At 38.7% G+C, this 24241-nt stretch overlaps 2 protein-coding genes across 2 annotated transcripts in view; one reads left to right on the top strand and one right to left on the bottom strand.

Annotated features, from left to right (window-relative positions):
* The window catches only part of LOC124594380 (pseudouridine kinase-like), a 258924-nt gene that overhangs the window by 167609 nt on the left and 67074 nt on the right, over positions 1-24241 (top strand). The window lies entirely within an intron of this gene.
* LOC124594220 lies at positions 187-23712 on the bottom strand. The gene is made up of 4 exons (XM_047132580.1): positions 23502-23712; positions 20397-20519; positions 9233-9385; positions 187-2865 (listed from the first exon to the last, which is right to left on the bottom strand). The coding sequence occupies exons 1-4, from the start codon at positions 23695-23697 to the stop codon at positions 2612-2614; spliced, it is 726 nt and encodes a 241-aa protein (XP_046988536.1). The 5' UTR covers positions 23698-23712; the 3' UTR covers positions 187-2611.

Here is a 24241-nt window from a genome sequence, read left to right as displayed (position 1 = left end):
ACTGCGAATAACCAGTACATAAAGAAGAGTTAGGCAGGAAAACACAAGAATGAGAAATAAAATCCACTCAAATGTACCTGTATCACTACTACTGTGGCCTAATACATTCAGGTATTATAGTGCAGTGCTCTGATAGGGAATTAAAGTAGTTATCAGTGGTCACAAATCAATTTCATAAACAAACAATTTGTAATCTTTTCTCAACATACATATTTAATTTCAAATACAACAGTGGTATATACATGACAGTACAAAAATATCAAACAGTATTTTAAGATGTACATATGTGTACTATATAAAATAAAATATTAATTTACTCATTTAAGCAGTCAGCTGCTATCAGATCTAACATTTTTAGAAATAGGTGCAGCTGTTAAAAATAATGATTTGTCTGTTATGTGACACTACCTACTTTCAAACATGAAATTACAGTAAACATGCATGGAAAGCCTGGGACCCAATAATGGTAAAAATATGGAAGAGAATAACTATGAGCTGGTTTGTATATTTAGATTAAAGTCATAAATACAATAAGCTGCCCCGTGTTCATCATTTCACGGTCCAGAACTTAGTGGCGAAAGCATAATCAACATGTTTCCTGTGTGAATGGTGGGTGCAGTGACTGTGGATCTGAAAGAAGAGCAAAACTGTTGGAGTGGGAGAGAGCTAATACAGGGGTAGAAGAGGAAAGAAAAATGGCGCGAGAGGGGGGGGGGGGGGGGGGGGGTTCTAGCAATACTAACTTTCATCATCACAGTGAAACATGTAGTTTTTCACAATGAGTGAACTGCAAATGGTTCTGCCATTATTTAAAGGCAGCCTGCTACTACAGCTAGAGATTCTATCTGAATTTTTAACACTGAAAATCAGTATCCACTGCCAAAGTAAAAACGATGTACAAAATAAATGTATTAAACTTGTAAAAATCTTCAAAGTTATCTTTTACATAGACTTACTATATAAATTCTGTAAAAAAGAATTGAGATTTATTAGAAGTAAATGATACATATCCTGTACATACCATCAATTTTCTGAACCATACAAAGACACATTGAACATTACTTGCACAACACTGATGAAGCAATATTACCTTGCTGATTTTCTTTATTTCAAAGAGGGGACTGGATGAAAGTTAAGAAATGGGTAAAAGTGCACTTAGTGAGAACACTTCAACGTTTTTGCGTTTGTGTTTATATACAATTCACTTAATAATACTGCTACAAGAAAAAGCTTGCTTGAAGGCAATGCTATTACTGAAAAATATTATAGGAAAATGAGTACACAATTGTGCTGTACACATCTTTTATAGAAACTACAAATGTTTACCTTCTATACTTAACTGATACTGAAATGGACGGAATAGGTTACATACAAAGCTCAGACAACAACTTACATCACAACATATATTCATTGCCCCCATTATTTTATACCAATCAAAGTGGAGAAGAGATCATTTCACACAGGGACTGTACTTCAATTTTATGTTAATATAAATGGCTGCTGCATTGTAATCTTTAAAACTGCATAAAATATAAAATAAATGGTGTCTGTTTTCCAAAAAGCAGATTCAGTAAAGAATAGAGTCACTAGTTTTACAGAAGCTGCATTTATCAAAGGTTACAGACATTATACTTAACGGAACAGGCAGCAGCAAATTCATATTCATTAGACTGAAATTAGTTTTTGATGAAAAATACATTGGTGGTGAAGTATACTGAAACTGTGCTTACTCATTAAGGTCTTGTACTGCTGGAAAATAAAAAAAAAAGCATGCCAGTAAACTCCATGTGTTCTTCACAGAATTTATACACACATTGATGATGGAAACCTCATCTGTCACACTAAAACTTAAGACCTTCTCTGCAGCCATGTTACTTTCTTTCACTCTTCGGTCAATATAATTCACTGCAGTCAAGTCATCAACTTTGTATATCACTTTGTTAGAAAATTTTGCAGTGATTTTAAGTGCTAATGTAATCGTCTTTTGTCAATTTGTTTTTGATCCCAAAAAATGTATGAACTAATCAGAGATCACTGTTATTACTTAGCTACCATTTCTTTCTTTCATACGTGTACATTCATTCCATTTTTAGTATTTTAATACAAGTTAATCTGTTTAAAAGCTATCTTAACATGGACTTGTAGATCCAATCTCAACAGTAAGAAAAGTAGTTATATGTAAAATCTGAAACACTCCTGTTAAAAAATCCTGCAAATATGATTCCCAAACACAAAAATTAAAATGTGATGTGCACCAACTTCTGAACAGTACCCTGAGTAGAATTCTTCTTATACAACTTCGACAATAAAGTGTACACAACAGTGTGTACATTACAGACATCATACATGTTTATGTGTATGTAATATTATATAATATATGTATAATTTTTTCCTACTAGTGATGTAAACCACAAGTAGTTTAAATCACATAACCAATAGTGAACAAAATATTGGTTATGTTTTCTAGGTCAACATAAAGCCCACTGCTGGTTTTGGTTTGACTGATGCCAGCTTTTTGATGATAAAAGAAAAAAAAATTGTTTAAAAAATTTGCTGCTTAATGTAGTCCAGCTACATTAGTGTCATAGACATTTTATGCTTCGAGATGCTTTCAAATTACTGTGTGGGCAGCTTTCCTTGGTTCCATGTGATACGCAGACTGTGCAGCCTCTCGTTCCCGCTTCTGTCTTTTGCGATGGACACGTCCTTCTACAAGAAATAATATTCCTGATAAATATAGGAATACTACACCAAACACAGCCAGAGCATAAGACCATGAGATTTCATTGTGTTCCCAATTTGGTAACCAGTCACGACCATCTCCTCTTGCCCCAAATATTATTACTGCCAGTGTACCAGAGATAGCTGAAAATAATTAAGTTAACACTGTTAAAATGGTAACTGACAAACTGAAAATATTAGCATCTTTCTTAGATTACGTTTTAGAGTCACCGAGACCACTTTATCACAGCTAATTCAGTACCTTAATGAATAACATTTGAAATTGTGTGAGAAGTGTGTATGGACCGTAACATATAGCTAATTACTATCTAATTTGAAATGAAAGATGCGTAGTACATGACAGTCGTTTCTCTTCTTTTGAGCAAATGAAGGAAAAAAAGGAGAAATATATTGAAAGCAGTGAAAGACTGCAGAAAATAACACAAATTAAAGGCACTATGCCTGAAGGAAGTGAGACTGCTGAGCAAAAAGTCAACTCTTCATATTCCACTGAACTATTCATGAACTAATTTCCTTTATTTATCAGTATGGTAATCATCCAGGTTTTGTTTTTCTCAGTTAACAGTGTTCCAGGATGTCATACATGAGGGGAGTAAACAATGTTCTGAATTGGAAGGAGAACCAATAAGTCAAAGCAACATCACATCCAGACAATACTGGATTTCCTTCAATAGAGCAGGAGACTAATGTAACTATGAAACAAATTTGCAAGTTTCTTTTGTAAATGTAAGTACTGGGTTTCACATACTACTCAGATTTGGTGTGCCCACAGTGATAATGGACGTTTCCAACATTATGAAGTGGCGGGAGTAAGTCTCATCTGCATTAACAACTACTTAAAAAATTGGACTTCCTGTACATGTACAAGATCATAGTCAGTTTATACAGCACAACAGAAATATTCACAGAAAATTATTTTGTTCATTCACATATAATACAAAAAAATTTTAAATTGGAACTACGATAAAGATGGAAGCTGAAGAATTAATTAATTAACAATTGTTTATTAATTAACATAAAATTAAATTTTATGTTTCTTGTTCAATTATTTTTACTTCAAATTAAAAAGCCCAAATATTCTAAACTTCAAGCTGGGGTAACAAAGCAAAAACTACTCAATACTCCATTACGTTAGTATTCACAGGAAGAGTACATGAAAGATGAACTGATAATCTCTGCGGGATGTCATTTATCATTAATTTCATTATGTAAAGACTGCAACTCATTAGCAGTATAAATTTTTTAAAACAAGTGCCAATGCTCTCATTAGTTGTGATTTAATTTTTGATGCATCTCCTGTACATCAATCTTATGATCCAGAAATGCATGTAAAGACACACATCAATAAATTTCAGTTTAAAAATAAGGCACACAAAATGACTCATTTTTCTAAAATGATCTAAATAATGCTGAGGAATTTACGTTAGTGCTTGCTTTTGGGCATCTTGCAAAAAAAGATTTCTAATAGTTCATCAAATTAAATATACAGTAGCATACTACTACTCTTGGTATGGCTACAGCATTGGTGGTTAGTCGATAGAACATTGTACACATTATTATTATTATTATTATTATTATTATTATTATTCTTTCCTTTCTCAGACGTTATGTCTGGTTAAAAATGGAAAGTGACGCGGACCTTGATCAAGCGTGACTTCCTTTTAACTGTACGGTATATGTTACGTTGCATTTAGGAACTTTCAGGTAATTGAACATGTATCAATAATTACAGACTTCTGTAGTTGTACATATATGTTTGGATGTAGCTGTACTGCGTTGATGCACTGGTGGACATTGTGTGGTATGACTCCTGTAGTTGATAGTATAATTTGTATAATGCCAACTTTATCCTGATGCCACATGTCCTTGACTTCCTCAGCCAGTTGTATGTATTTTTCAATTTTTTCTCCTGTTTTCTTCTGCATATTTGTTTTATTGGGTATGGATATTTCGATTAGTTGTGTTAATTTCTTCTTTTTATTGGTGAATATGATGTCAGGTTTGTTATGTGGTGTTGTTTTATCTGTTATAATGGTTCTGTTCCAGTATAATTTGTATTCATCACTCTCCAGTACATTTTGTGGTGCATATTTGTATGTGGGAACATGTTGTTTTATTAGTTTATGTTGTATGGCAAGTTGTTGATGTATTATTTTGCTACATTGTCATGTCTTCTGGTATATTCCGTATTTGCTAGTATTGTACATCCGATTGTGATGTGGTCTACTGTTTTTATTTGTTGTTTGCAAAGTCTGCATTTATCTGTTGTGGCATTGGGATCTTTAATAATATGCTTGCTGTAATATCTAGTGTTTATTGTTTGATCCTGTATTGCAATCATGAATCCTTCTGTCTCACTGTATATATTGCCTTTTCATAGCCATGTGTTGGATGCGTCTTGATCAATGTGTGGCTGTCTTAGATGATACGGGTGCTTGCCATGTAGTGTTTTCTTTCTCCAATTTATTTTCTTCTATCTGTTGATGTTATGTGATCTAAAGGGTTGTAGAAAAGGTTATGAAATTGCAATGGTGTAGCCGATGTATTTATATGAGTGATTGCTAGTTCCTGCTCGTTCTATAAAGAATTTTCTTAAATTGTCTACCTGTCCATAGTGTAGTTATAATAGAGGGAAACATTCCACGTAGGACAAATATATCTAAAAACAAAGATGATGTGACTTACCAAATGAAAGTGCTGGCAGGTCGACAGACACACAAACGAACACAAACATACACACAAAATTCAAGCTTTCGCAACAAACTGTTACCCTAGCCAGATTACGCTCGCATATTTTATTTTCTCAGGCTTGTCTGACATTTGGCATAACCCCCAAAGGCCTCACACTTAAAGTTCGCATCTCTGGCTGCAACCCTTCTTTCCATCAGTCCCTATACCAGTTCCAAACTGAACAATCCATTGCCCTTACCCACCTAATCCTTCACCTACACATCAACTCAGCCAATGAACACACCCGTCAACTCCTATCCTTAATAAAAGTCCTCAATCTTTCCTCTCCCACATCCACACCGGCTATTCAGAGCATCCTCCTACAGGCCAACCGCAAATTAGAACAGCATTCCACCCTTCACCTCAAAAAACTATCCAATCTCCTGGTTTCCCACCTCCGGAAAGGCAACTCACTCACCCTTCACAACCTTTCCAGCAAACCTCAACCTCCTCTCATTGCACACAAACCCAGTCTCTCCCATCTACTCAATCTCCCACTTCCAGCTCCACTCCCTCCAAAACCTCAAAATTCCAATCAACACAATCTGGTACCACAACACCCTAATTCAGTAGTTAACCTTTCCTCCAAACCTCTCTCCCAATCCGAAACCTCTGTCCTATCCAAAGGCCTCACCTTCAGCCCCACTCCCAGATTCAACCAAACAGCCCTCGTCAGAGATTTACTGTCCTACACTCGTACTCTCTGCTGGAAGTATCACTTTGCCACGAAGAAAAATGATCCTATTCCTACCCCTAATGATCCAACTCCCCAAGACACTATCCAAATTGAACCCTGCCTGGAACAGATCCGTCCTCCATCACAGCGGGACCCACCTTCTCTTCCTCAAAATCACCCTCTCCAAACATTCCAGGAATTTCTGACTTCCAGCCTTGCCTCTCAATCCTTCTTAAAAAACCTTAATCGTACTCCCAACATCACCACTGCTAAAGCCCAGGCTATCCGTGATCTGAAGGCTGACCGGTCCATCGTCATTCTTCCGGCAGACAAGGGTTCCACGACTGTGGTACTTGATCGTCGGGAGTATGTGGCTGAGGGACTGCGTCAGCTTTCAGACAACACCACATACAAAGTTTGCCAAGGTAATCCCATTCCTGATGTCCAGGCGGAGCTTCAAGGAATCCTCAGAACCTTAGGCCCCCTACAAAACCTCTCACCTGACTCCATCAACCTCCTGATCCCACCGACACCCTGCACCCCTACCTTCTTCCTAAAATTCACAAACCCAATCACCCCGGCCGCCCCATTGTAGCTGGTTACCAAGCCCCCACAGAATGTATCTCTGCCTACGCAGATCAAGACCTTCAACCCATTACATGCAGTCTCCCATCCTTCATCAAAGACACCAACCACTTTCTCGAACGCCTGGAATCCTTACCCAATCCGTTACCCCCAGAAACCATCCTTGTAACCATTGATGCCACTTCCTTATACACTTCCTTATACACAAATATCCCACACGTCCAGGGCCTCGCTGCGATGGAGCACTTCCTTTCACGCCGATCACCTGCCATCCTACCTAAAACCTCTTTCCTCATTACCTTAGCCAGCTTCATCCTGACCCACAACTTCTTCACTTTTGAAGACCAGACATACCAACAATTAAAGGGAACAGCCATGGGTACCAGGCTAGCCCCTTCATAAGCCAACTTATTCATGGGCCGCTTAGAGGAAGCCTTCTTGGTTACCCAGGCCTGCCAACCCAAAGTTTGGTACAGATTTATTGATGACATCTTCATGATCTGGACTCACAGTGAAGAAGAACTCCAGAATTTCCTCTCCAACCTCAACTCCTTTGGTTCCATCAGATTCACCTGGCCCTACTCCAAATCCCATGCCACTTTCCTTGATGTTGACCTCCACCTGTCCAATGGCCAGCTTCACACATCCGTCCACATCAAGCCCACCAACAAGCAACAGTACCTCCATTACGACAGCTGCCACCCATTCCACATCAAACGGTCCCTTCCCTACAGCCTAGGTCTTCGTGGCAAACGAATCTGCTCCAGTCCGGAATCCCTGAAGCATTACACCAACAACCTGACAACAGCTTTCGCATCCCGCAACTACCCTCCCGACCTGGTACAGAAGCAAATAACCAGAGCCACTTCCTCATCCTCTCATACCCAGAACCTCCCACAGAAGAACCACAAAAGTGCCCCACTTGTGACAGGATACTTTCCGGGACTGGATCAGATTCTGAATGTGGCTCTCCAGCAGGGATACGACTTCCTCAAATCCTGCCCTGAAATGAGATCCATCCTTCATGAAATCCTCCCCACTCCACCAAGAGTGTCTTTCCACCGTCCACCTAACCTTCGTAACCTCTTAGTTCATCTCTATGAAATCCCCAAACCACCTTCCCTACCCTCTGGCTCCTACCCTTGTAACCGCCCCCCGGTGTAAAACCTGTCCCATGCACCCTCCCACCACCTACTCCAGTCCTGTAACCTGGAAGGTGTACACGATCAAAGGCAGAGCCACGTGTGAAAGCACCCACGTGATCTACCAACTGACCCGCCTACACTGTGATGCATTCTATGTGGGAATGACCAGCAACAAACTGTCCATTCGCATGAATGGACACAGGCAGACAGTGTTTGTTGGTAATGAGGATCACCCTGTGGCTAAACATGCCTTAGTGCACGGCCAGCACATCTTGGCGCAGTGTTACACCGTCTGTCCGGGTTATCTGGATACTTCCCACTAACACCAACCTATCCGAACTCCGGAGAAGGGAACTTGCTCCTCAATATATCCTCTCTTCTCGTTATCCTCCAGGCCTCAATCTCTGCTAATTTCAAGTTTCCGCCACTCGTACCTCACCTGTCTTTCAACACTGCCTCGACTGACATCTCTACCCAAACTCTTTGTCTTTAAATATGTCTGCTTGTGTCTGTATGTGTGGATGGATATGTGTGTGTGTGCGCGAGTGTATACCTGTCCTTTTTTCCCCCTAAGGTAAGTCTTTCTGCTCCCGGGATTGGAATGACTCCTTACCCTCACCCTTAAAACCCACTTCCTTCCGTCTTTCCCTCTCCTTCCCTCTTTCCTGATGAGGCAACAGTTTGTATGACAACCATTGTTTTAATGCATATGTTGCCGTTGTCTGTATATATATATACAACGGCAACATATGCATTAAAACAATGGTTGTCATACCATCAGTTTAAACAACAGAGCTTGAGTCCTGGTTAAAGCTGCCATTTACTGTAGTTCTGTACTTAAAGAGGCTACTGAAAGCATCAATAACCTCAATGAGAAGGAAAAATCATTCAGTATAGATGGTGAATGGGTGCTTCCTTTATGCTGATTTTTGCTGTGCAAGATAGACTAACAGTGCACTTATCTATGGCAATGGTACGTCTGCTAGATGAAAGTAAAGACCATAGTGTCCACCACTGCCACCAGTAAAATATTAGGAAAACAAAAGCATGCATGTCAGCATAAAACTTCAGAAAATCATCCTGTAATTTACTATCTGAGGCAACAAAAATTTTACATCACTGCCTGGGGCCTGTTTAAATACAAATTTTCTTTGCAGACTATGACTTAAATCAATGCAGAGAGAGTGACTGGCAGTTTGATTACAATGAGGGAAAAATTTAAAAAGTAATCATGGTTCCAGCTAAACTATTTACTATGCCATAATTTCCAATACTAAAATTATAGTTTAGGACTGTAAGAATGCAGTCATTAGCAATACATGAACACTGATAACAAATAGTAAGAATCACTTACCTGCAAGAATCATGTCAGAACCAATCACAAACAACAGCAGCACAAATCTGTCATGATCTTTGCTGCAACAAGTATAAAGGGCCACTAGGAAACTTGCAATAAGCAACAATGTAAAACTCAGCGTGAAGAAAAACTGTGTAGCAACAAAGAATCCTGTAAGCAAGAAAGAAACCAAAATTTAACGTGATGCCAACACATTTGATTCACACTTCAGTAGCCTCAGTTTAGACACACTAAAAAAGATAGTTTTAAGCAGCAAAAGTAAACATTTTCCCTTACTAAGTTAGATTAAAATACATTTTGTAGTAAAAAGTGACATAAATAGAGTTTAATGATTACATAAAATAAGGAAAGAACTAACCGTAATTTCCATTTAGGACATTAGCATTGTAAAGAAGTACTTTTCCCTTTAAGTGCACATGTGCATCAGAGCACCACATAGCTTTCATTTATTACTGCAGATGAATTCTTATATTGAGTAAAATTATAAGTAAAGGAAGTACTTTTTAAATTTTAAATGACGAGAGTATTTATGCATTTGGTGTTATTAGATAGTGATGTGAATATTTATGATCAGGGAGTATAAGAATGGACATAATGTATAACAAGTTGTTTGAAAAGATTATGGCACGAGGTTGAGGAGGAGATACAGATTAAGACTCTAGATTCTAATTGTTCTTTTCTGTGCAGTGAAGACATTTTTCATGTTGGTATGCATTACTGAATGAAAATAACTGAAATACGCAGACTTTCAGGTACTGCAAACACCAAAATGGGAGATCATTCTTAAAGCAAATGATACGCCTATCTACATGAACACTCAACATTTGTAAGAAATACACTTGCATTCTTATATGTTCATAATGGATAATAATTACCGTTTCTGCCTTCTTGTGGTTTGCATGGAAGTGAATGACACCTATATTTCTTAGATTAGCCATAAGTGAGATGACTGCAATCAAGCCACAACTTACTGAAGTTAGCCATTTGCATCAGATTTTTATTTCATAACAGATGTATTATCTACTGCAATGACTGCATTGCCAGCAAACATTGTGAAATTACATTTTTTGCTAATGGGCAGAGGCAGATAATTCGCAGTAATTTTTGAAAGCATTTCTTGTGGAGAAATATAGTGCTCTCGCTAAAACTGATTAAAAACAGTCTTTACCATAACAAAATAATGGTTATCTATTTCAGTCAGAAAGTGACCATCTTCAGACCATTTATACCATGACGGTAGGTGGATAGTAGACGTTTGTGAAATCGTAGCAGCTCATCATTCACTGCCACCGTCTACCATCATGGTATAAATAAGATGAAGATGGTCACATTCCGGTAGCCAAGTTGTAAATAAATATTTTACTGTGGTCAGACTGTTTTAATCCATTTTTTAAAGATCATTTACAGGTTTTAGGAACAGCAAGGGTGAAAGTGCAGAACCATGATAGGCCCAATGCTGTATTATGCCCCACTCAGAGGACACCACATCTTGGGATGTGCCATTTGAGACATTACTAACTTTTGTCTTCAAGGGATGACACTAACCAATTATCTACAGGATCTCTGTCAGACCTTACTTAGAAATATTTCGTGATCTACACAATAAAACGGAATTTTAGAGCTCATGCAAGACACCAACTGGCAATTTCTTAGTGTTTACACTGTTTAGAGATTCTAACACATCAATTATGAATGAGAAGATCGTTTGATTTACAGAATCCTGTTTGCCAAAACGAAACTGTCTTAGTGGATAATTTTTAGGTTTCTTAACTTTTTCAACAATTAAGACATGACGTTATTTAAAGCATGACTGGGTGATAGAGAGCCAGCCCTGACAAAACTCTACCATCTACGAAAGCGAGATGTGTGAGACAGGCAAAATACCCTCAGACTTCAAGAACAATATAATAATTCCAAACCCAAAGAAAGCAGGTGTCGACAAATGTGAAAATTACCAAACTATGAGTTTAATAAGTCACGGCTGCAAAATACTAACGCGGGTTCTTTACAGACGAATGGAAAAACTGGTAGAAGCCAACCTTGGGGAAGATCAGTTTGGATTCCGTAGAAATGTTGGAACACGTGAGGCAATACTGACCCTATCTTAGAAGCTATATCAAGAAAAGGTAAACCTACGTTTCTAGCATTTGTAGACCTGGAGAAAGCTTTTGACAATGTTGACTGGAATACGCTCTTTCAAATTCTGAAGGTGGCAGGGGTAAAATACAGGGAGCAAAAGGCTATTTACAATTTGTACAGAAACCAGATGGCAGTTATAAGAGTCAAGGGACATGAAAGGGAAGCAGTGGTTGGGAAGGGAGTGAGACAGGGTTGTAGTCTCTCCTCGATGTTATTCAATCTGTATATTGAGGAAGCAGTGAAGGAAACAAAAGACAAATTCGGAGTAGGTATTAAAATCCATGGAGAAGAAATAAAAACTTTAAGGTTTGCCGATGACATTGTAATTCTGCCAGAGACAGCAAAGGACTTGGAAGAGCAGTTGAATGGAATGGATAGTGTCTTGAAAGGAGGGTATAAGATGAACATCAACAAAAGCAAAACAAGGATAATGGAATGTAGTCGAATTAAGTTGGTTAATGTTGAGGGAATTAGATTAGGAAATGAGACACTTAAAGTAGTAAAGGAGTTTTGCTATTTGGGGAGCAAAATAACTGATGATGGTCGAAGTAGAGAGGATATAAAATGTAGACTGGCAATAGCAAGGAAAGCGTTTCTGAAGAAGAGAAATTTGTTAACATCGAGTATAGATGTCAGGAAGGCATTTCTGAAAGTATTTGTATGGAGTGTAGCCACGTATGGAAGTGAAACATGGATGCTAAATAGTTTGGACAGGAAGAGAATAGAAGCTTTTGAAATGTGGTGCTACAGAAGAATGCTGAAGATTAGATGGGTAGATCACATAATTAATGAGGAAGTATTGAATAGGATTGGGGAGAAGAGAAGTTTGTGGCACATCTTGACTAGAAGAAGGGATTGGTTGGTAGGACATGTTCTGAGGCATCAAGGGATCACCAATTTAGTACTGGAGGGCAGTGTGGAGGGTAAAAATCGTAGAGGCAAACCAAGAGATGAATACACTAAGCAAATTCAGAAGGATGTAGGTTGCAGTAGGCACTGGGAGATGAAGAAGCTTGCACAGGATAGAGTAGCATGGAGAGCTGCATCAAACCAGTCTCAGGACTGAAGACCACAACAACAACAACAACAACAACATGTTTTCTGCAATAGCTAAAAACATACCATACTTGGGAACACAACATTTTTCAATGCCAGCTTGCAGAAAAGACTGCAGATACTGTAAACATCTAATTGTTGCAAGTCAGCCCCAAACAAATTACGCTACTACTAGAATTTACTTCCACTTGTGGGTATAGTACTTTTTGCAGGTTGTAGTATTGGGTCAAATCTGACTGGAGTTGGTCCATTTCATTAATTAGATGCATTTAGGGCAATCACCGATGTGTTTTCGTTATCGTTTTTTGGAGAGTGTAAAGTTTTTGTAACTATGTCATTAAAGAGTTATCTAAATTAAGATAAAGGGAAACCTAATAAACCACAATTGAGGTTTCAATTTAAACAAGACTTGTGGTTCAGCAATAGATTTATTAAGATCTCGCCACGGGCATCATCCAGCTTAGCTGGAAAACACTGAATGTTCGTTTACAGTGCACCCTCTGAAAAACAAATGAGCTTCAAGGGACATAGCAGGTGCTGGGAGTCAAGCTAATATATAAATAGTGGTGCTGAGAATGCTGAACAGTGTGGTTGTACATAAGTACACATAACAACAAGGCTCACAGCAACTGGAGAAGATATTACTTGTAAAATGGAATTGGCAACTTGGCTGAATAACTGAAAGCAATGCTAAACGCTATCAGAGTGATGCAAAAACAATTTTCTAAGCCTTAATTATTTCTTCTGTAGCCCAGCCCAACAACGTCTAATGTCTTAATCACAAATGTAAACATGCACCCACTTCTTGAAAGAACTCGAGTGTGTTTGCTGCACTACTTCTCAGTGACATATCAAACTTCACACAAATGGAAAACAATATCCACACAAGCTTTCGAGCTCTTGCTCACACAACAGACAGACACCCACACAAACATTCCCGTGGCGAGATTTATTACTGAAGTACTGAAAGCAGTTGCCTGGCAGATATAGAAGGGAAGGATATAGGGAAGTATGCACAAGGCAAGGAGGGAACACATGGATACAATGAGGCATGTCTCATTGCCTGCACAACAAGACGAAAGAGCCCAAGGGGGAGAGCCACAAGAGATAAAGAGAGATGGAGACCGGAGGGAGGGAATGAGAAAAGTGGAGATGAAGAGGGAGACAAGAGATGAGGGAGAGAGAATGCATGCCTGCCTTGGGGAGGGGGATTGCAAGTATATGTTCTGGATGCTACCTCACAAGAGTGTAATTTTGAGTTGCTATATATTATGCGTTTCACTAAATTCAAGGAAAGTAACAAATTCAATATGGCAAAACAAATTATATAGAAGACAGCTCTTTTTAGCGGTACATAAGTTGTCACCAACTATGGTGCATTCGAAAACATAACAGATAATGTGATCAGGCTTATTCTTATGAAACTGTGGGTTAGCACCAAATTCCACTGACCTCTTCATACATAACATATCTGCTTTCACATGTGGCCCTGCCTTTTATTGGACCAGAAATGCTGGTGGTTGGACTGCAGTAGGAGGTGGCTGGTGTCTGGGGCAGATCTTGTGCCATAGCTGACCATTTGAGAACAGGATTGGGATAGGAATGGGCAAGAATGTTTAGTAGGTTGGTTGGGTGGTGGAACACTACTTTGGGTAATATGTATGTAGGATATGATATCGCTCATATAGGGGCATGATGAGAGATAGTCAAAACCGTGGTGAACGATGTGGCTGAGCTTTACCTGGCCATGGTGATACTGGTTGATCAGAGGAGTCATGAACAGTGACTAGTAACAGGTCAGAGGAAGGGATGGTATGGGAGATCTGTTCACAGATGAGCTGGATATGATGTGGTTTGTTAATAAAGGCTCTAGTGAGATTATAGGTATATTTCAACAACTCTTGCTTTCCACTACATATGCAGCATCGCTCGACAACAACGCTGAGATAAAGAGACTTTCTGGCATGGAATGGGTGGCAGCAAAGTGGAGTACTGTTGGTGGTAGGTGCACTGGATATGGACAGGCATATTTATGGAGCCTTATGAGAGAGAGAGAGAGAGAGAGAGAGAGAGAGAGAGAGAGAGAGAGAGAGAGAGAGAGAGAGAGAGAGAGAGAGAGAGAATCTAGGAAGGTGGCTTATTGAGTGGAGCGGGACCAGATGAAGCGGCTTTAGGAGTAGCTGTTGGGGTTATGGAGGAAAGAGCAAAGGTTTTCCCTGTCATGAGTCCAGACCATCGAAATGTCATCAATGAATCTCAACCAAACAAGATGGTTTAGGTATTGATTGAATAGGAAGGATTCCTCCAAATGTCCCATAAATAAGTTAGCACACGTACTCAAGGCTGTAATGTGGATGTGTTCATAGATGTAGTCTTCAAAAGTGAAATAATTTGTGGGTCAAGATGCAATTAGGAAAATTAGGAAAGGAGCTATGGGTTTGGTATTAGGAGAATGTTGGGAGAGGTAGTGGTCTGTGGCCACAAAAGAACTTGTAGGGTTGGATTTGTGGAGTAGGTAAAAGAAAGGAGTGGGGGGGGAGGTGGTTTGCTGGTGTGAGGAGAGAGATGGATTCAGGTGTCAAGTTGTGTGCTGTACCTGAGACTTTAGGAGTTGCTGGAGGTCATGATGGGATGGGATGGGATATTTTTTGGTGGAGACCCTCAGCCACATAGTCCTATAATTCATCACTGTGGTGGGGCCGTTGGCTGCGGGTAGGGTGATAAGGCCCAAACTGGTTTTGAGGTTATGGATAGCTATGTGTGAAGGATTTGCGAAAAGGTGAGGCTAAATTAGAAGGAATGCCTGAAAGATTACCTGGGGATGACAGATGATGATTGAAGAGGAGGATCAAGATTGGAGGAATGTTGAAACTGTTTTAAACAAGGTTCTATGTGGATTTTTGGTTGGCTCTTGGCTGTGGGGGGTGTGATGAAGAATGAAAGGAGAGAGAGAGAGAGAGAGAGAGAGAGAGAGAGAGAGAGAGAGAGAGAGAGAGAGAGGGAGGGAGAGAGAGAGAAAACGAGTAAAGGTGCAGCCATTTACAAGTCCAGTACGGTTGAACTTCGGTTTTGAGACTGAGACTTCTGCAGGTGTCAGAGTTTCTGTGCTCCTCATGTCAGTCCACTACATGTGAGTGGTCCCTTTACCTTATATTATGTATTGTTCCATCCAGGAATTTCCATCACTGATACAAATTTTACACAAATGTTTCCCACATATCCAATATTATGATATGCTCTAAAAATTACTTATGTAGGCCATAATATTGTGTCCCATTTCAGGTTACTGTTTTAAGTGTCGGCATATCACGTGAAATCTCCAATGCAGTAGGTAGTTATGACTTGTTGTCTGTCCTTCAGTTCTCATACTTCAAATTTGTAATATGTTACACTGTTCAAAACACAAATGCAATGAAAATGAGCAAAAGAAGAAAGTATAAATTAAACCAATCTGCAAAAATAATGATGAATGCAAGTCAGTGATCGTCCTCAATGCATCCAATACTGACAACCTGCAGAGTTGTTATTCACTTACACTGAGGTGCCAATAGTCATGCGATACCTCCTAATATCATGTTGCTGCACCTTTTGCGTGGCATAGTGCAGCTACTCGACATGGCATGGACTCAACAAGTCGCTGGAAGTCCCCTGCAGAAATATTGAATGACGCTGCCTCTATAGCTATCCATAATTGCAGGAGTGTTGCCAGTGCAGGATTTTGGGCACTAACTGAACTCAATTATGTCCCATAAATGATTTATGAGATTTATGTTGGCTGATCTGGATGGCCAAATGGTTCTCTCAAACTGTCCAGAATGTTCCTCAAACCAACTGTGAACGGCACTGTCATCCACAACAATCCCATTGTTGTTTGGGAACATAACATACATGAATGGCATTAAATTATCTCCAAGTAGCTGAACATCCAGAGAAACCAGTCCATTCCGTGTAAACACAGCCTTACACCATTATGCAGCCACCACCAATTTGCATAGTACCTTGTTAAAAACTTGGGATGATGGGTTAGTGAGGTCTGCGCCACACTTGAACCTTACATTATCTCATACCAACTAAAATCGGAACTCGTCTAACCAGGACATGGTTTTGCGATCATCCAGGGTCCACCCAATATAATCATGAGCCCAGGCCAGGTACTGCAGGTGATGTCTTGCTGTTAGCAAAGGCACTCATATTGGTTGTCTGCTGCCATAGCCCCTTTGATGCCTAATTTTGCCACACTCTCATAACAGTCATCGTGGTTACTTCATGCAGTGTTGCTTGCCTGTTAGCACTAACAACTCTATGCAAACACCAATGCTCTTGGTCATTAAGTGAAGGCTGTGGGCCACTGCACTGTCTGTGGTGAGAGGGAATACCTGAAATTTGGTATTCTCGACACTCTGCGGATCGCGGAATATTGATTTCTCCCCCCCCCCCCCCCCCCCATTTCCAAAATTTGAAAGTTCCATGTGTCGCACTTCAACTACTATTCCACGCTCAAACTCGGCAATTCCCATCATATGGCCCAAATCAGGTGATAAACATTTTAACATTAATCACCTTATTACACGACAGCTCCTCCAATGCATTGCCCTTTTACACCTTGTGTACGCGGTACTACCACCATCTGTATAAGTGCATATTGCTGTCTCGCCACTTTTGTCACTTCTGTGTATTGTAAACTTTCTTTGTCACATTGGATGCTTTGTTTTGAAAAGCAGCCTATTTAGTTTATCAAAAGCACTAAAGAATTAAAATGATCTATTCTTTATTTCTTTTGCTGTACAATAACTACCACGAATAGAAAAATTCATCACCTAATATTAAATTCTTCCATTCACTGTTAAAGTTTAGCTGTACTAGAAACTAACAGTACAATGGCATCGGCAAAATGAAGATGGGTCGGAAATGTTCCGTTAACAGGTACAGTACACTTAAGAATACCATATGTTTAAGAATCAGAAAACTTCCTCTAGTATTGCTGAGGATAATTTTGGTGATGTGAAATCTCCTTACCCAACTATATTTCATTTCTTAATTTTTCACTATGTTGTTGAAGTGTGTAGAAACTATTCATTACCATACAAAACTTTTGATCATGACTTCCTAACTGTACACCAGGCACTCTAGGTCATTTTGACTCTTGAACAAAGCTCCAGACTCCAAAGGAATCCCTGTCAGATTCTATACTGAATCTGTGACTGAGTTGGCCCCTCTTCTCACTATAATCTATCATAGATCCCTCGACCAAAAAACGGTGCCCAGTTCTTGGAAAAAGGAACAGGTCATACTCGGCTACTAGAAGATTAGTAGAAGTGATCCATGAAACTACCGCCCAATACCCTTGACACTGATTGGCTGTAGAATCCTAGAACATGTTCTGAGCTCAAACATAGTGAGGTATCTTGAACAGAATGACCACCTCAATGTCAACCAGCATGGTTTTCGAAAACATCGATCATGTGAAACCCAACTCACACTTACCTCACATTACATACTGAAAGCTTCGGATCAAGGCAAACAGGTAAACACAGTGTTTCTTGATTTACAAAAAGCACTCGACTAAGTACTGCACCTATGCTTATTGTCAAAAGTACAAAAATATGGGGTATCCAGTGAAATTTGTGACTGATTGGCGACTTTTTGGTAGGGTGGACACAGCATGTTATCTTGGATGGAGAGTCATCACCAGACGCAGAAGTAACTTTGGGTGTGCCCCAGGGAAGTGTGTTGGGGTTCTTGCTGCTCATGTTGTATGTTAATTACCTGGCAGACATCATTAATAGTAAAATCAGGCTTTTTGTAGATGATGGCAGTTATCTATGAAGGAGTACTATCTGAGAGAAGCTGCATAAATATTCAGTTAGATCTTGATGAGCTTTCAGCATGATGCACAGATCGGCAATTTGCTCTAAATGTTCAGAAATGTAAAATTTTGCACTTCAGAAAACAAAAAAAATGTAGTATCTTATGACTATAATATCAATGAGTCACTGTTAAATCAGCCATCTCATAGAAGTACCTGGGTGTGAACTTTGTAGGGATAAGAAATGGAATGATCACATAGGTACAGTCGTGGGTAAAGCAGGTGGTAGCTTTTGTGTTTTATTACTATTATTTATTTCTTTTTTTGAGAATACTGGGGAAGTGCAAGCAGTCTACAAAAGACACCGCTTACAAATGCGACCCATCCTAGGATATTGCTCAAGCGTGTGGGACCTGTACCAGTTAAGACTAACATAGAGAGAAGGGCAGCACGAATGGTTACAGATTATTTTAATCCATGGGAGAGTGTTACAGAGATACTGAGGGAACTGAAATGACAGAGTCTTCAAGACAGTAATAAACTATCCCACGAAAGTCCATTAACAGAGTTTCAAGAACTGGCTTAAAATTGTTACTCACACAGTGATCATGAGGATAAGATTATAATAATTACTTCATGCACAGAGGGATTCAAACAAACATTTTTCTCATGCTCCATACGTGAATGGAACAGGAAGAAACTCTAATAACTGGTACAATGGGATGTACCCTCTGCCATGCTCCTCACAGTGGTTCGTTGAGTATAGATGTAGATGCTACATTATCAACAGCTAAGTTCTTCCTTTGCTTGATTAAAATCCAATATTTTTCCTATAAGTTAGTGATAATACTTGTGAATTACATTATGTACCCTTCTGTCTCTTTTCGTGTGGTGTAAAGAGGTTACAGTATTCTTCCAATTCTCAGACATTTCTTTCCCTCCACAAATATCCTGTGAACAATTTTGCAAGTTCCTTTGCATTACCATGCCTCCACCTTTAACTATTTCTACTGCAACACCATTATATACAGGCAACTTTCATTTTTTTTTTTTTTTTTTTTTTTTTTTTCATACCTTGGCAGTATTTGTACAACATACCTGGTTTTCATTATTAACTACCAGTGTTTCTTGTTAATCTCTTAAACTATATAAACACTTTAAAAATCATAGAATGATTGCACAATTCTATCTATATTGTTAGTTACTGTGCCACCTGCCATCTCACAGCTGAAATGTGATGTCTGCCATAAATGAATTTATGTTTTCAACTGGTTCTCTTATTAAATTTTTGTACTATCATCTCTCATAGTCTTAAAGATCCTTCCAAACAGTTTTGTTTAATTCAATACATTCTATCATGTTCCTGTAGTTTTTTCCTTGATACTATGCCTTCTCTTTAATAACTGCCTACTCCATTTGATAGTTTATTTTTTAAAAAGTGCAATTTTTTTGGTTTTTGTTAAATAACTACGGTTTTTGGCCATGCCTATATAACATTTGTTTTTGAGATATTGAACTTTTTGAATAACTTGGTCTAGCATGTTAAATTACCGTTATAAGCAACCAAAATAAATAATCATATGGCACTGTCACCTGGAAATTTGTACTTCGTTTCTGAGCATCTCTGGCACTTCTCAATCCCAAAGCACGAGTGTTTTGTCATTAGGGCAACTGTTCATTGCCAATCACTGTGGGGAGTGCATGTAACTTGTAGTATTATGTTTATGAGTAGCAGACAAGAGCACATCTGGCTGAATGTCCTCAACCAATGGACATATGATGTTGCATGCCCTACTTACACGAGACAAGATATGTTTGGGGTTTTATTGATGACACTGATACACAACCTGATGTAATGACAAGGTATCAACTCTCCTCTCACTGTTGGCCAGTTCTGGTGATAGAAGTTTCTTTCACCATCAAGACTGAAGTAAGATACATCTAGGTTGATCATTATCACAGTAATGTCTATCTGTGAGTGGCTCTAACAACAAGAATTCAAGCTTCAAATCATGTTGTACTGGTGAAGGTGTCTGCAGACACTCTTCCAGAAACATGTCACCAATTTAATTTTAAAAAAATCTTACCAGTACCACAAACAAAATTTCCATATCTTAACATAAAATAGTACTTGTAGGCTTGATTGCAAAGTTAAAGCACCTGGCAAAAGCAGGTCATGAATAATGTAGTACTCTTCTTCAAAGACCCACCAGCAGCCATAAAATTTTGGGTCATACCAATGATGTATTTCTTCTAAGCCATTGAAGCATACTTGCCAAAGCCCTGCAACAAAGAATGAATGGTATCTGATTTAGAATCAAATTATCATGACATGCTTCACAAGTATGGCACATATAAAAATTGAAATTAATACCACAAAACCTTACATTGAAGGAAATCAACTTTTTACTACATTCCTTATATTATCCTGAAGCCCCCCCCCCCTCCCCAAATTATATTGTAACTCTCTTGCTGAATCACTACTGCACAAGCCATATAAAACTTACATTCCAATGTACAAAGTATAGCTTAACATTAAGAAATATCAATATTTTGTAGTTGTAACAACTGGATTGCTAAATGTTGATTGCCAGCCATACAGCTTATATGCAGTTGAAAATTCTTCTTCTTAGCCTCTGAAAATAAACCAGAAAGATGTGTAAGTTTTGAAGAACTACTCCAGACTAATGGTTACACTCAAGAACGGGAAAAAAATATATGATGGAAGAAGAAACCTCGGGCCTCATGTTATCAATAGGTGCCATGCTGATCAGTATGTTTTCTCTACTGCACATAGATTAGCATTTTATCAGTTTCAGTTAGTTAAACTGAAAATGCTTGATATTGTGGAGAGTTTATTTCATGTTTTCTACCATTTAAGAGAAAAAGTATTCGTTGCACAAAAGTGTGTAATCACAATAAAGCTGGAGCCCACTTAAGATCACCTTGTGGACATTTATTTAAGGAACTCAGGCTATTCACAGCACCTTCACAATACATATTTCAGTTATGAAATTTGTTGTTAATAAGTCATCCCAATTCAAAAATAATACCAAAGTGCCCAGCTACAACACCAGAAGAAAACATGATCCTCACTACTCAGGGTTAAATCTGACTTTGGAAAAGAAAGGGGTGAATTATGCTGCCACAAAAAGCTTTGATCATTTACCAAATACCATTAAAAGTCTGACATAGCCAAACAGCATTTAAAAGCAAATGAAAATAACTTCTCTAATGGCAACGCCAACAACTCAATAGATGAATTTTTAGATATGTAGTAGTGTAAAGAAAACTTATGTTAAACTGACAAATTCCACATAATTACAAAATGTCCTATTCGTGATCTGTGGAACAATTATTGATGTAATGTCATGTAAATAGTGCAAATTATAGTTACATTGAAATACAAGAGCTTAGTTTAAACTGCCACCACCAAAGTGATTATGTTCATAATTCTGAAGCAGCGGCCACATGTTGTTTGACTGTCAGTTTATCAAATACACTGGACATCCCAGAGTGTTGGTTAGGTTGAGATATTATGGAGCTACCTTTGATTGTTGCCTCCTCAGTCACTATGTCTCATTAACTTTTCTACAGCAGTTTTCACATGTTCCTGACTACAACATTTATTTCTTAAAAATAAAATAAAATAGCATACTGATGTTAACCAGCAAGCAGGTCATAAAAGGCTATCTTCAGTTCATAGGTACTAGTCAAATCATCTGCTTACCATTCTTTCATTGATTACTTTCCTTCCAACCATCATCCCCCCCCCCCCCCCACCGTGTATGGTTGCTGTCAACATTACTACACAAAACATGTAACAACATTGCCCATATCATAAACTTTTACAAAGGCCTTAGCACAGAAACCATCATAGATATAGAGTGGGTAAATAAAACATCTTTGGCTGTCAGGAGGGCTTTGCATGAAGTCTTCAGTGATTATCACAGGAGAATCTTTTCAAAAGACCTCCCACAATACCAGAAGAAATTGCAATTGTATGTAAAGGATGTGAGTAGTGTCAACATTACTGTCCAGGTGCTCATGGAAGATACATGAACTGAAACTGGGAGTAGCAAAGCCACAGCAGAAATGCGACCAAGATGCTAAACAGAATTTACAGCTGAATTAGCCAGTCACTGCTTGTTACTGATATCATCATCATCTGCAAAAAGTCTGAAATTGTAAAGCTCATTTCATAAATAATGCAGAGGTTGCACCACTGTGGAGTGAATGATCCGTTAATTTGTTGGTTATGTCAGCTGTAGGGCACAGCTTGCAGGGGTTTGTTGGTGTTGGTGGTGGTGGTGACGACGACAAAGGCCTTAATGGGCCGAAAGCTATATTGTGAGGGTCTTTCTGTTGTGTCTACATGTGACTCAGCATCTCCGCCATATGGTAAATAGCAACTTTTCTTCTCATAATATTGTTAAAATTACAATCTGATTTAGAAGGTTAAGCTTTTTTTCATTAATAACTATTGATGAAACTTGGATTAAAGAGTTTGAGTTGGAGCTGAAACGAAAGTCGAATGAATGGTGGGCTCAATCTCCCAACAACTACAAAAATTTATGTTGAGATCTATCATCACCCGTCCGATGAGGCTTACTGTCTGCCAAGGCAGACAATAATTGTTTTCAATCTGAGAAAGGATAGAATCACTGCTTGGCAAGACTGAAGATCATGAAAGTTGTTTATAACTGAAAGTACGATGCACAATTAATTCATCAAACATGTCAATACCTCTGTAATACAGGTGCCTTTTGGGGCATATATAATACAAAATATTTTTGTTTATGACATATCACAGCAATACAGTCGCGAGTAGTCTTTAACGAAAAAATATGTAATTCACCTGCTAATACAAAACTTAACGATTTCTTCACTGGCAAAGAATTTGGCGATTTCAACTGAGTTAAAACACAAGTATCTCGAGCTGAATTTACGAAAGTATGTGCACCTGGTAACTTAAAGGCGAAGCATCCTCCATATAACTGTATATCACATCGCTTATGTTACAGAAGGGCATGGTTTAAAATCCATTTACGGTTCAAAATTGCTGTCAGTCTAGCATAAATCCACTTGACTGCACCAAATGGCTAAGATATTGTTGAAACTAATGAACGAAAAAAGGGTTATTCTCCGCGGCTGATACAATATTCCATGCATTATTAACGATATGAAATAACAAGACTAAATGTATTTTAATTTACACCAGACATGCAGCCACGCCTAAGTGTAGTGTAATTGTCCTCTGTTTACCTATTCGTATGAACTTCGGGTTTTGCAATTTTCCGTCCGTTTCCAGCCAATAAGGCGTCACAAATGATATGAATATAAACAAAAATGCAAGAATACTGAACGCCACTGCTGTTTTTCCTGTCTTCGTCTTCCCCATGACTGTTATTGTTTGCAACTGAACTGTTGATTCATAAACTCGAGACGGCAGCTGCGCCATCTATTGGTGAATTTCCAGAGTTCTGAAATAGCGGGACTTTCGAAAGATTGCTGCACACGCCGCACACTATTCATAGCACTGCCAAAGCATAGAAAAAGCCTAGGCAGCCATTTTTAAAGCGAGAAATTAATTTGAGACAGCATATTATCTACGGGTTAGACGAAAATTTTTTTACATACCTGCAGTCGAGTGAGAAAAGCACATTCCTTTCCGATTTCTATCGTTTCTTAGTTGCTTAAAAATTTATGGAGATATTTCCTGTCCATGCAATTGAATGAAAGGCAGTTTGCTTTTCGCCATACGCGTTTAGTTTCCTTTATTTATGAAGCATCTTGAATAGCGATTTCCAGTGTTACTAGCCCATGTGTGTCGTCCTGGAGATGTGTTTACTCGGTTCCCATACTCCAGATTAGAGATGGCTCAAATCGTGTTACCAAGCCGGGTCGAGGGGATTTAAAGTCAACCCGAGTTAGGTTGTTGCTCAGTGGTCCCAATGCACCCTTGAAACTCACTTTGTTCATTTCACCACTTGGTGTAACCAGTG

The sequence above is a fragment of the Schistocerca americana genome, chromosome 2, assembly GCF_021461395.2.
Source record: "Schistocerca americana isolate TAMUIC-IGC-003095 chromosome 2, iqSchAmer2.1, whole genome shotgun sequence".
Taxonomy (NCBI): domain Eukaryota; kingdom Metazoa; phylum Arthropoda; class Insecta; order Orthoptera; family Acrididae; genus Schistocerca; species Schistocerca americana.
This window is presented reverse-complemented; position numbering and strand designations above follow the sequence as displayed.

Bases quoted from the DNA above. Each gene is read 5' to 3' on its own strand.
- LOC124594220 (XM_047132580.1), bottom strand. From the start codon at position 23,697: ATGGCGCAGCTGCCGTCTCGAGTTTATGAATCAACAGTTCAGTTGCAA. The intron at 20,520-23,501 runs GTAAACAGAGGA...TCTTTGTTGCAG, and splicing joins CCCGAAGTTCATACGAATAG to GGCTTTGGCAAGTATGCTTC. The intron at 2,866-9,232 runs GTAAGTGATTCT...AATTATTTTCAG, and splicing joins TTCTGACATGATTCTTGCAG to CTATCTCTGGTACACTGGCA.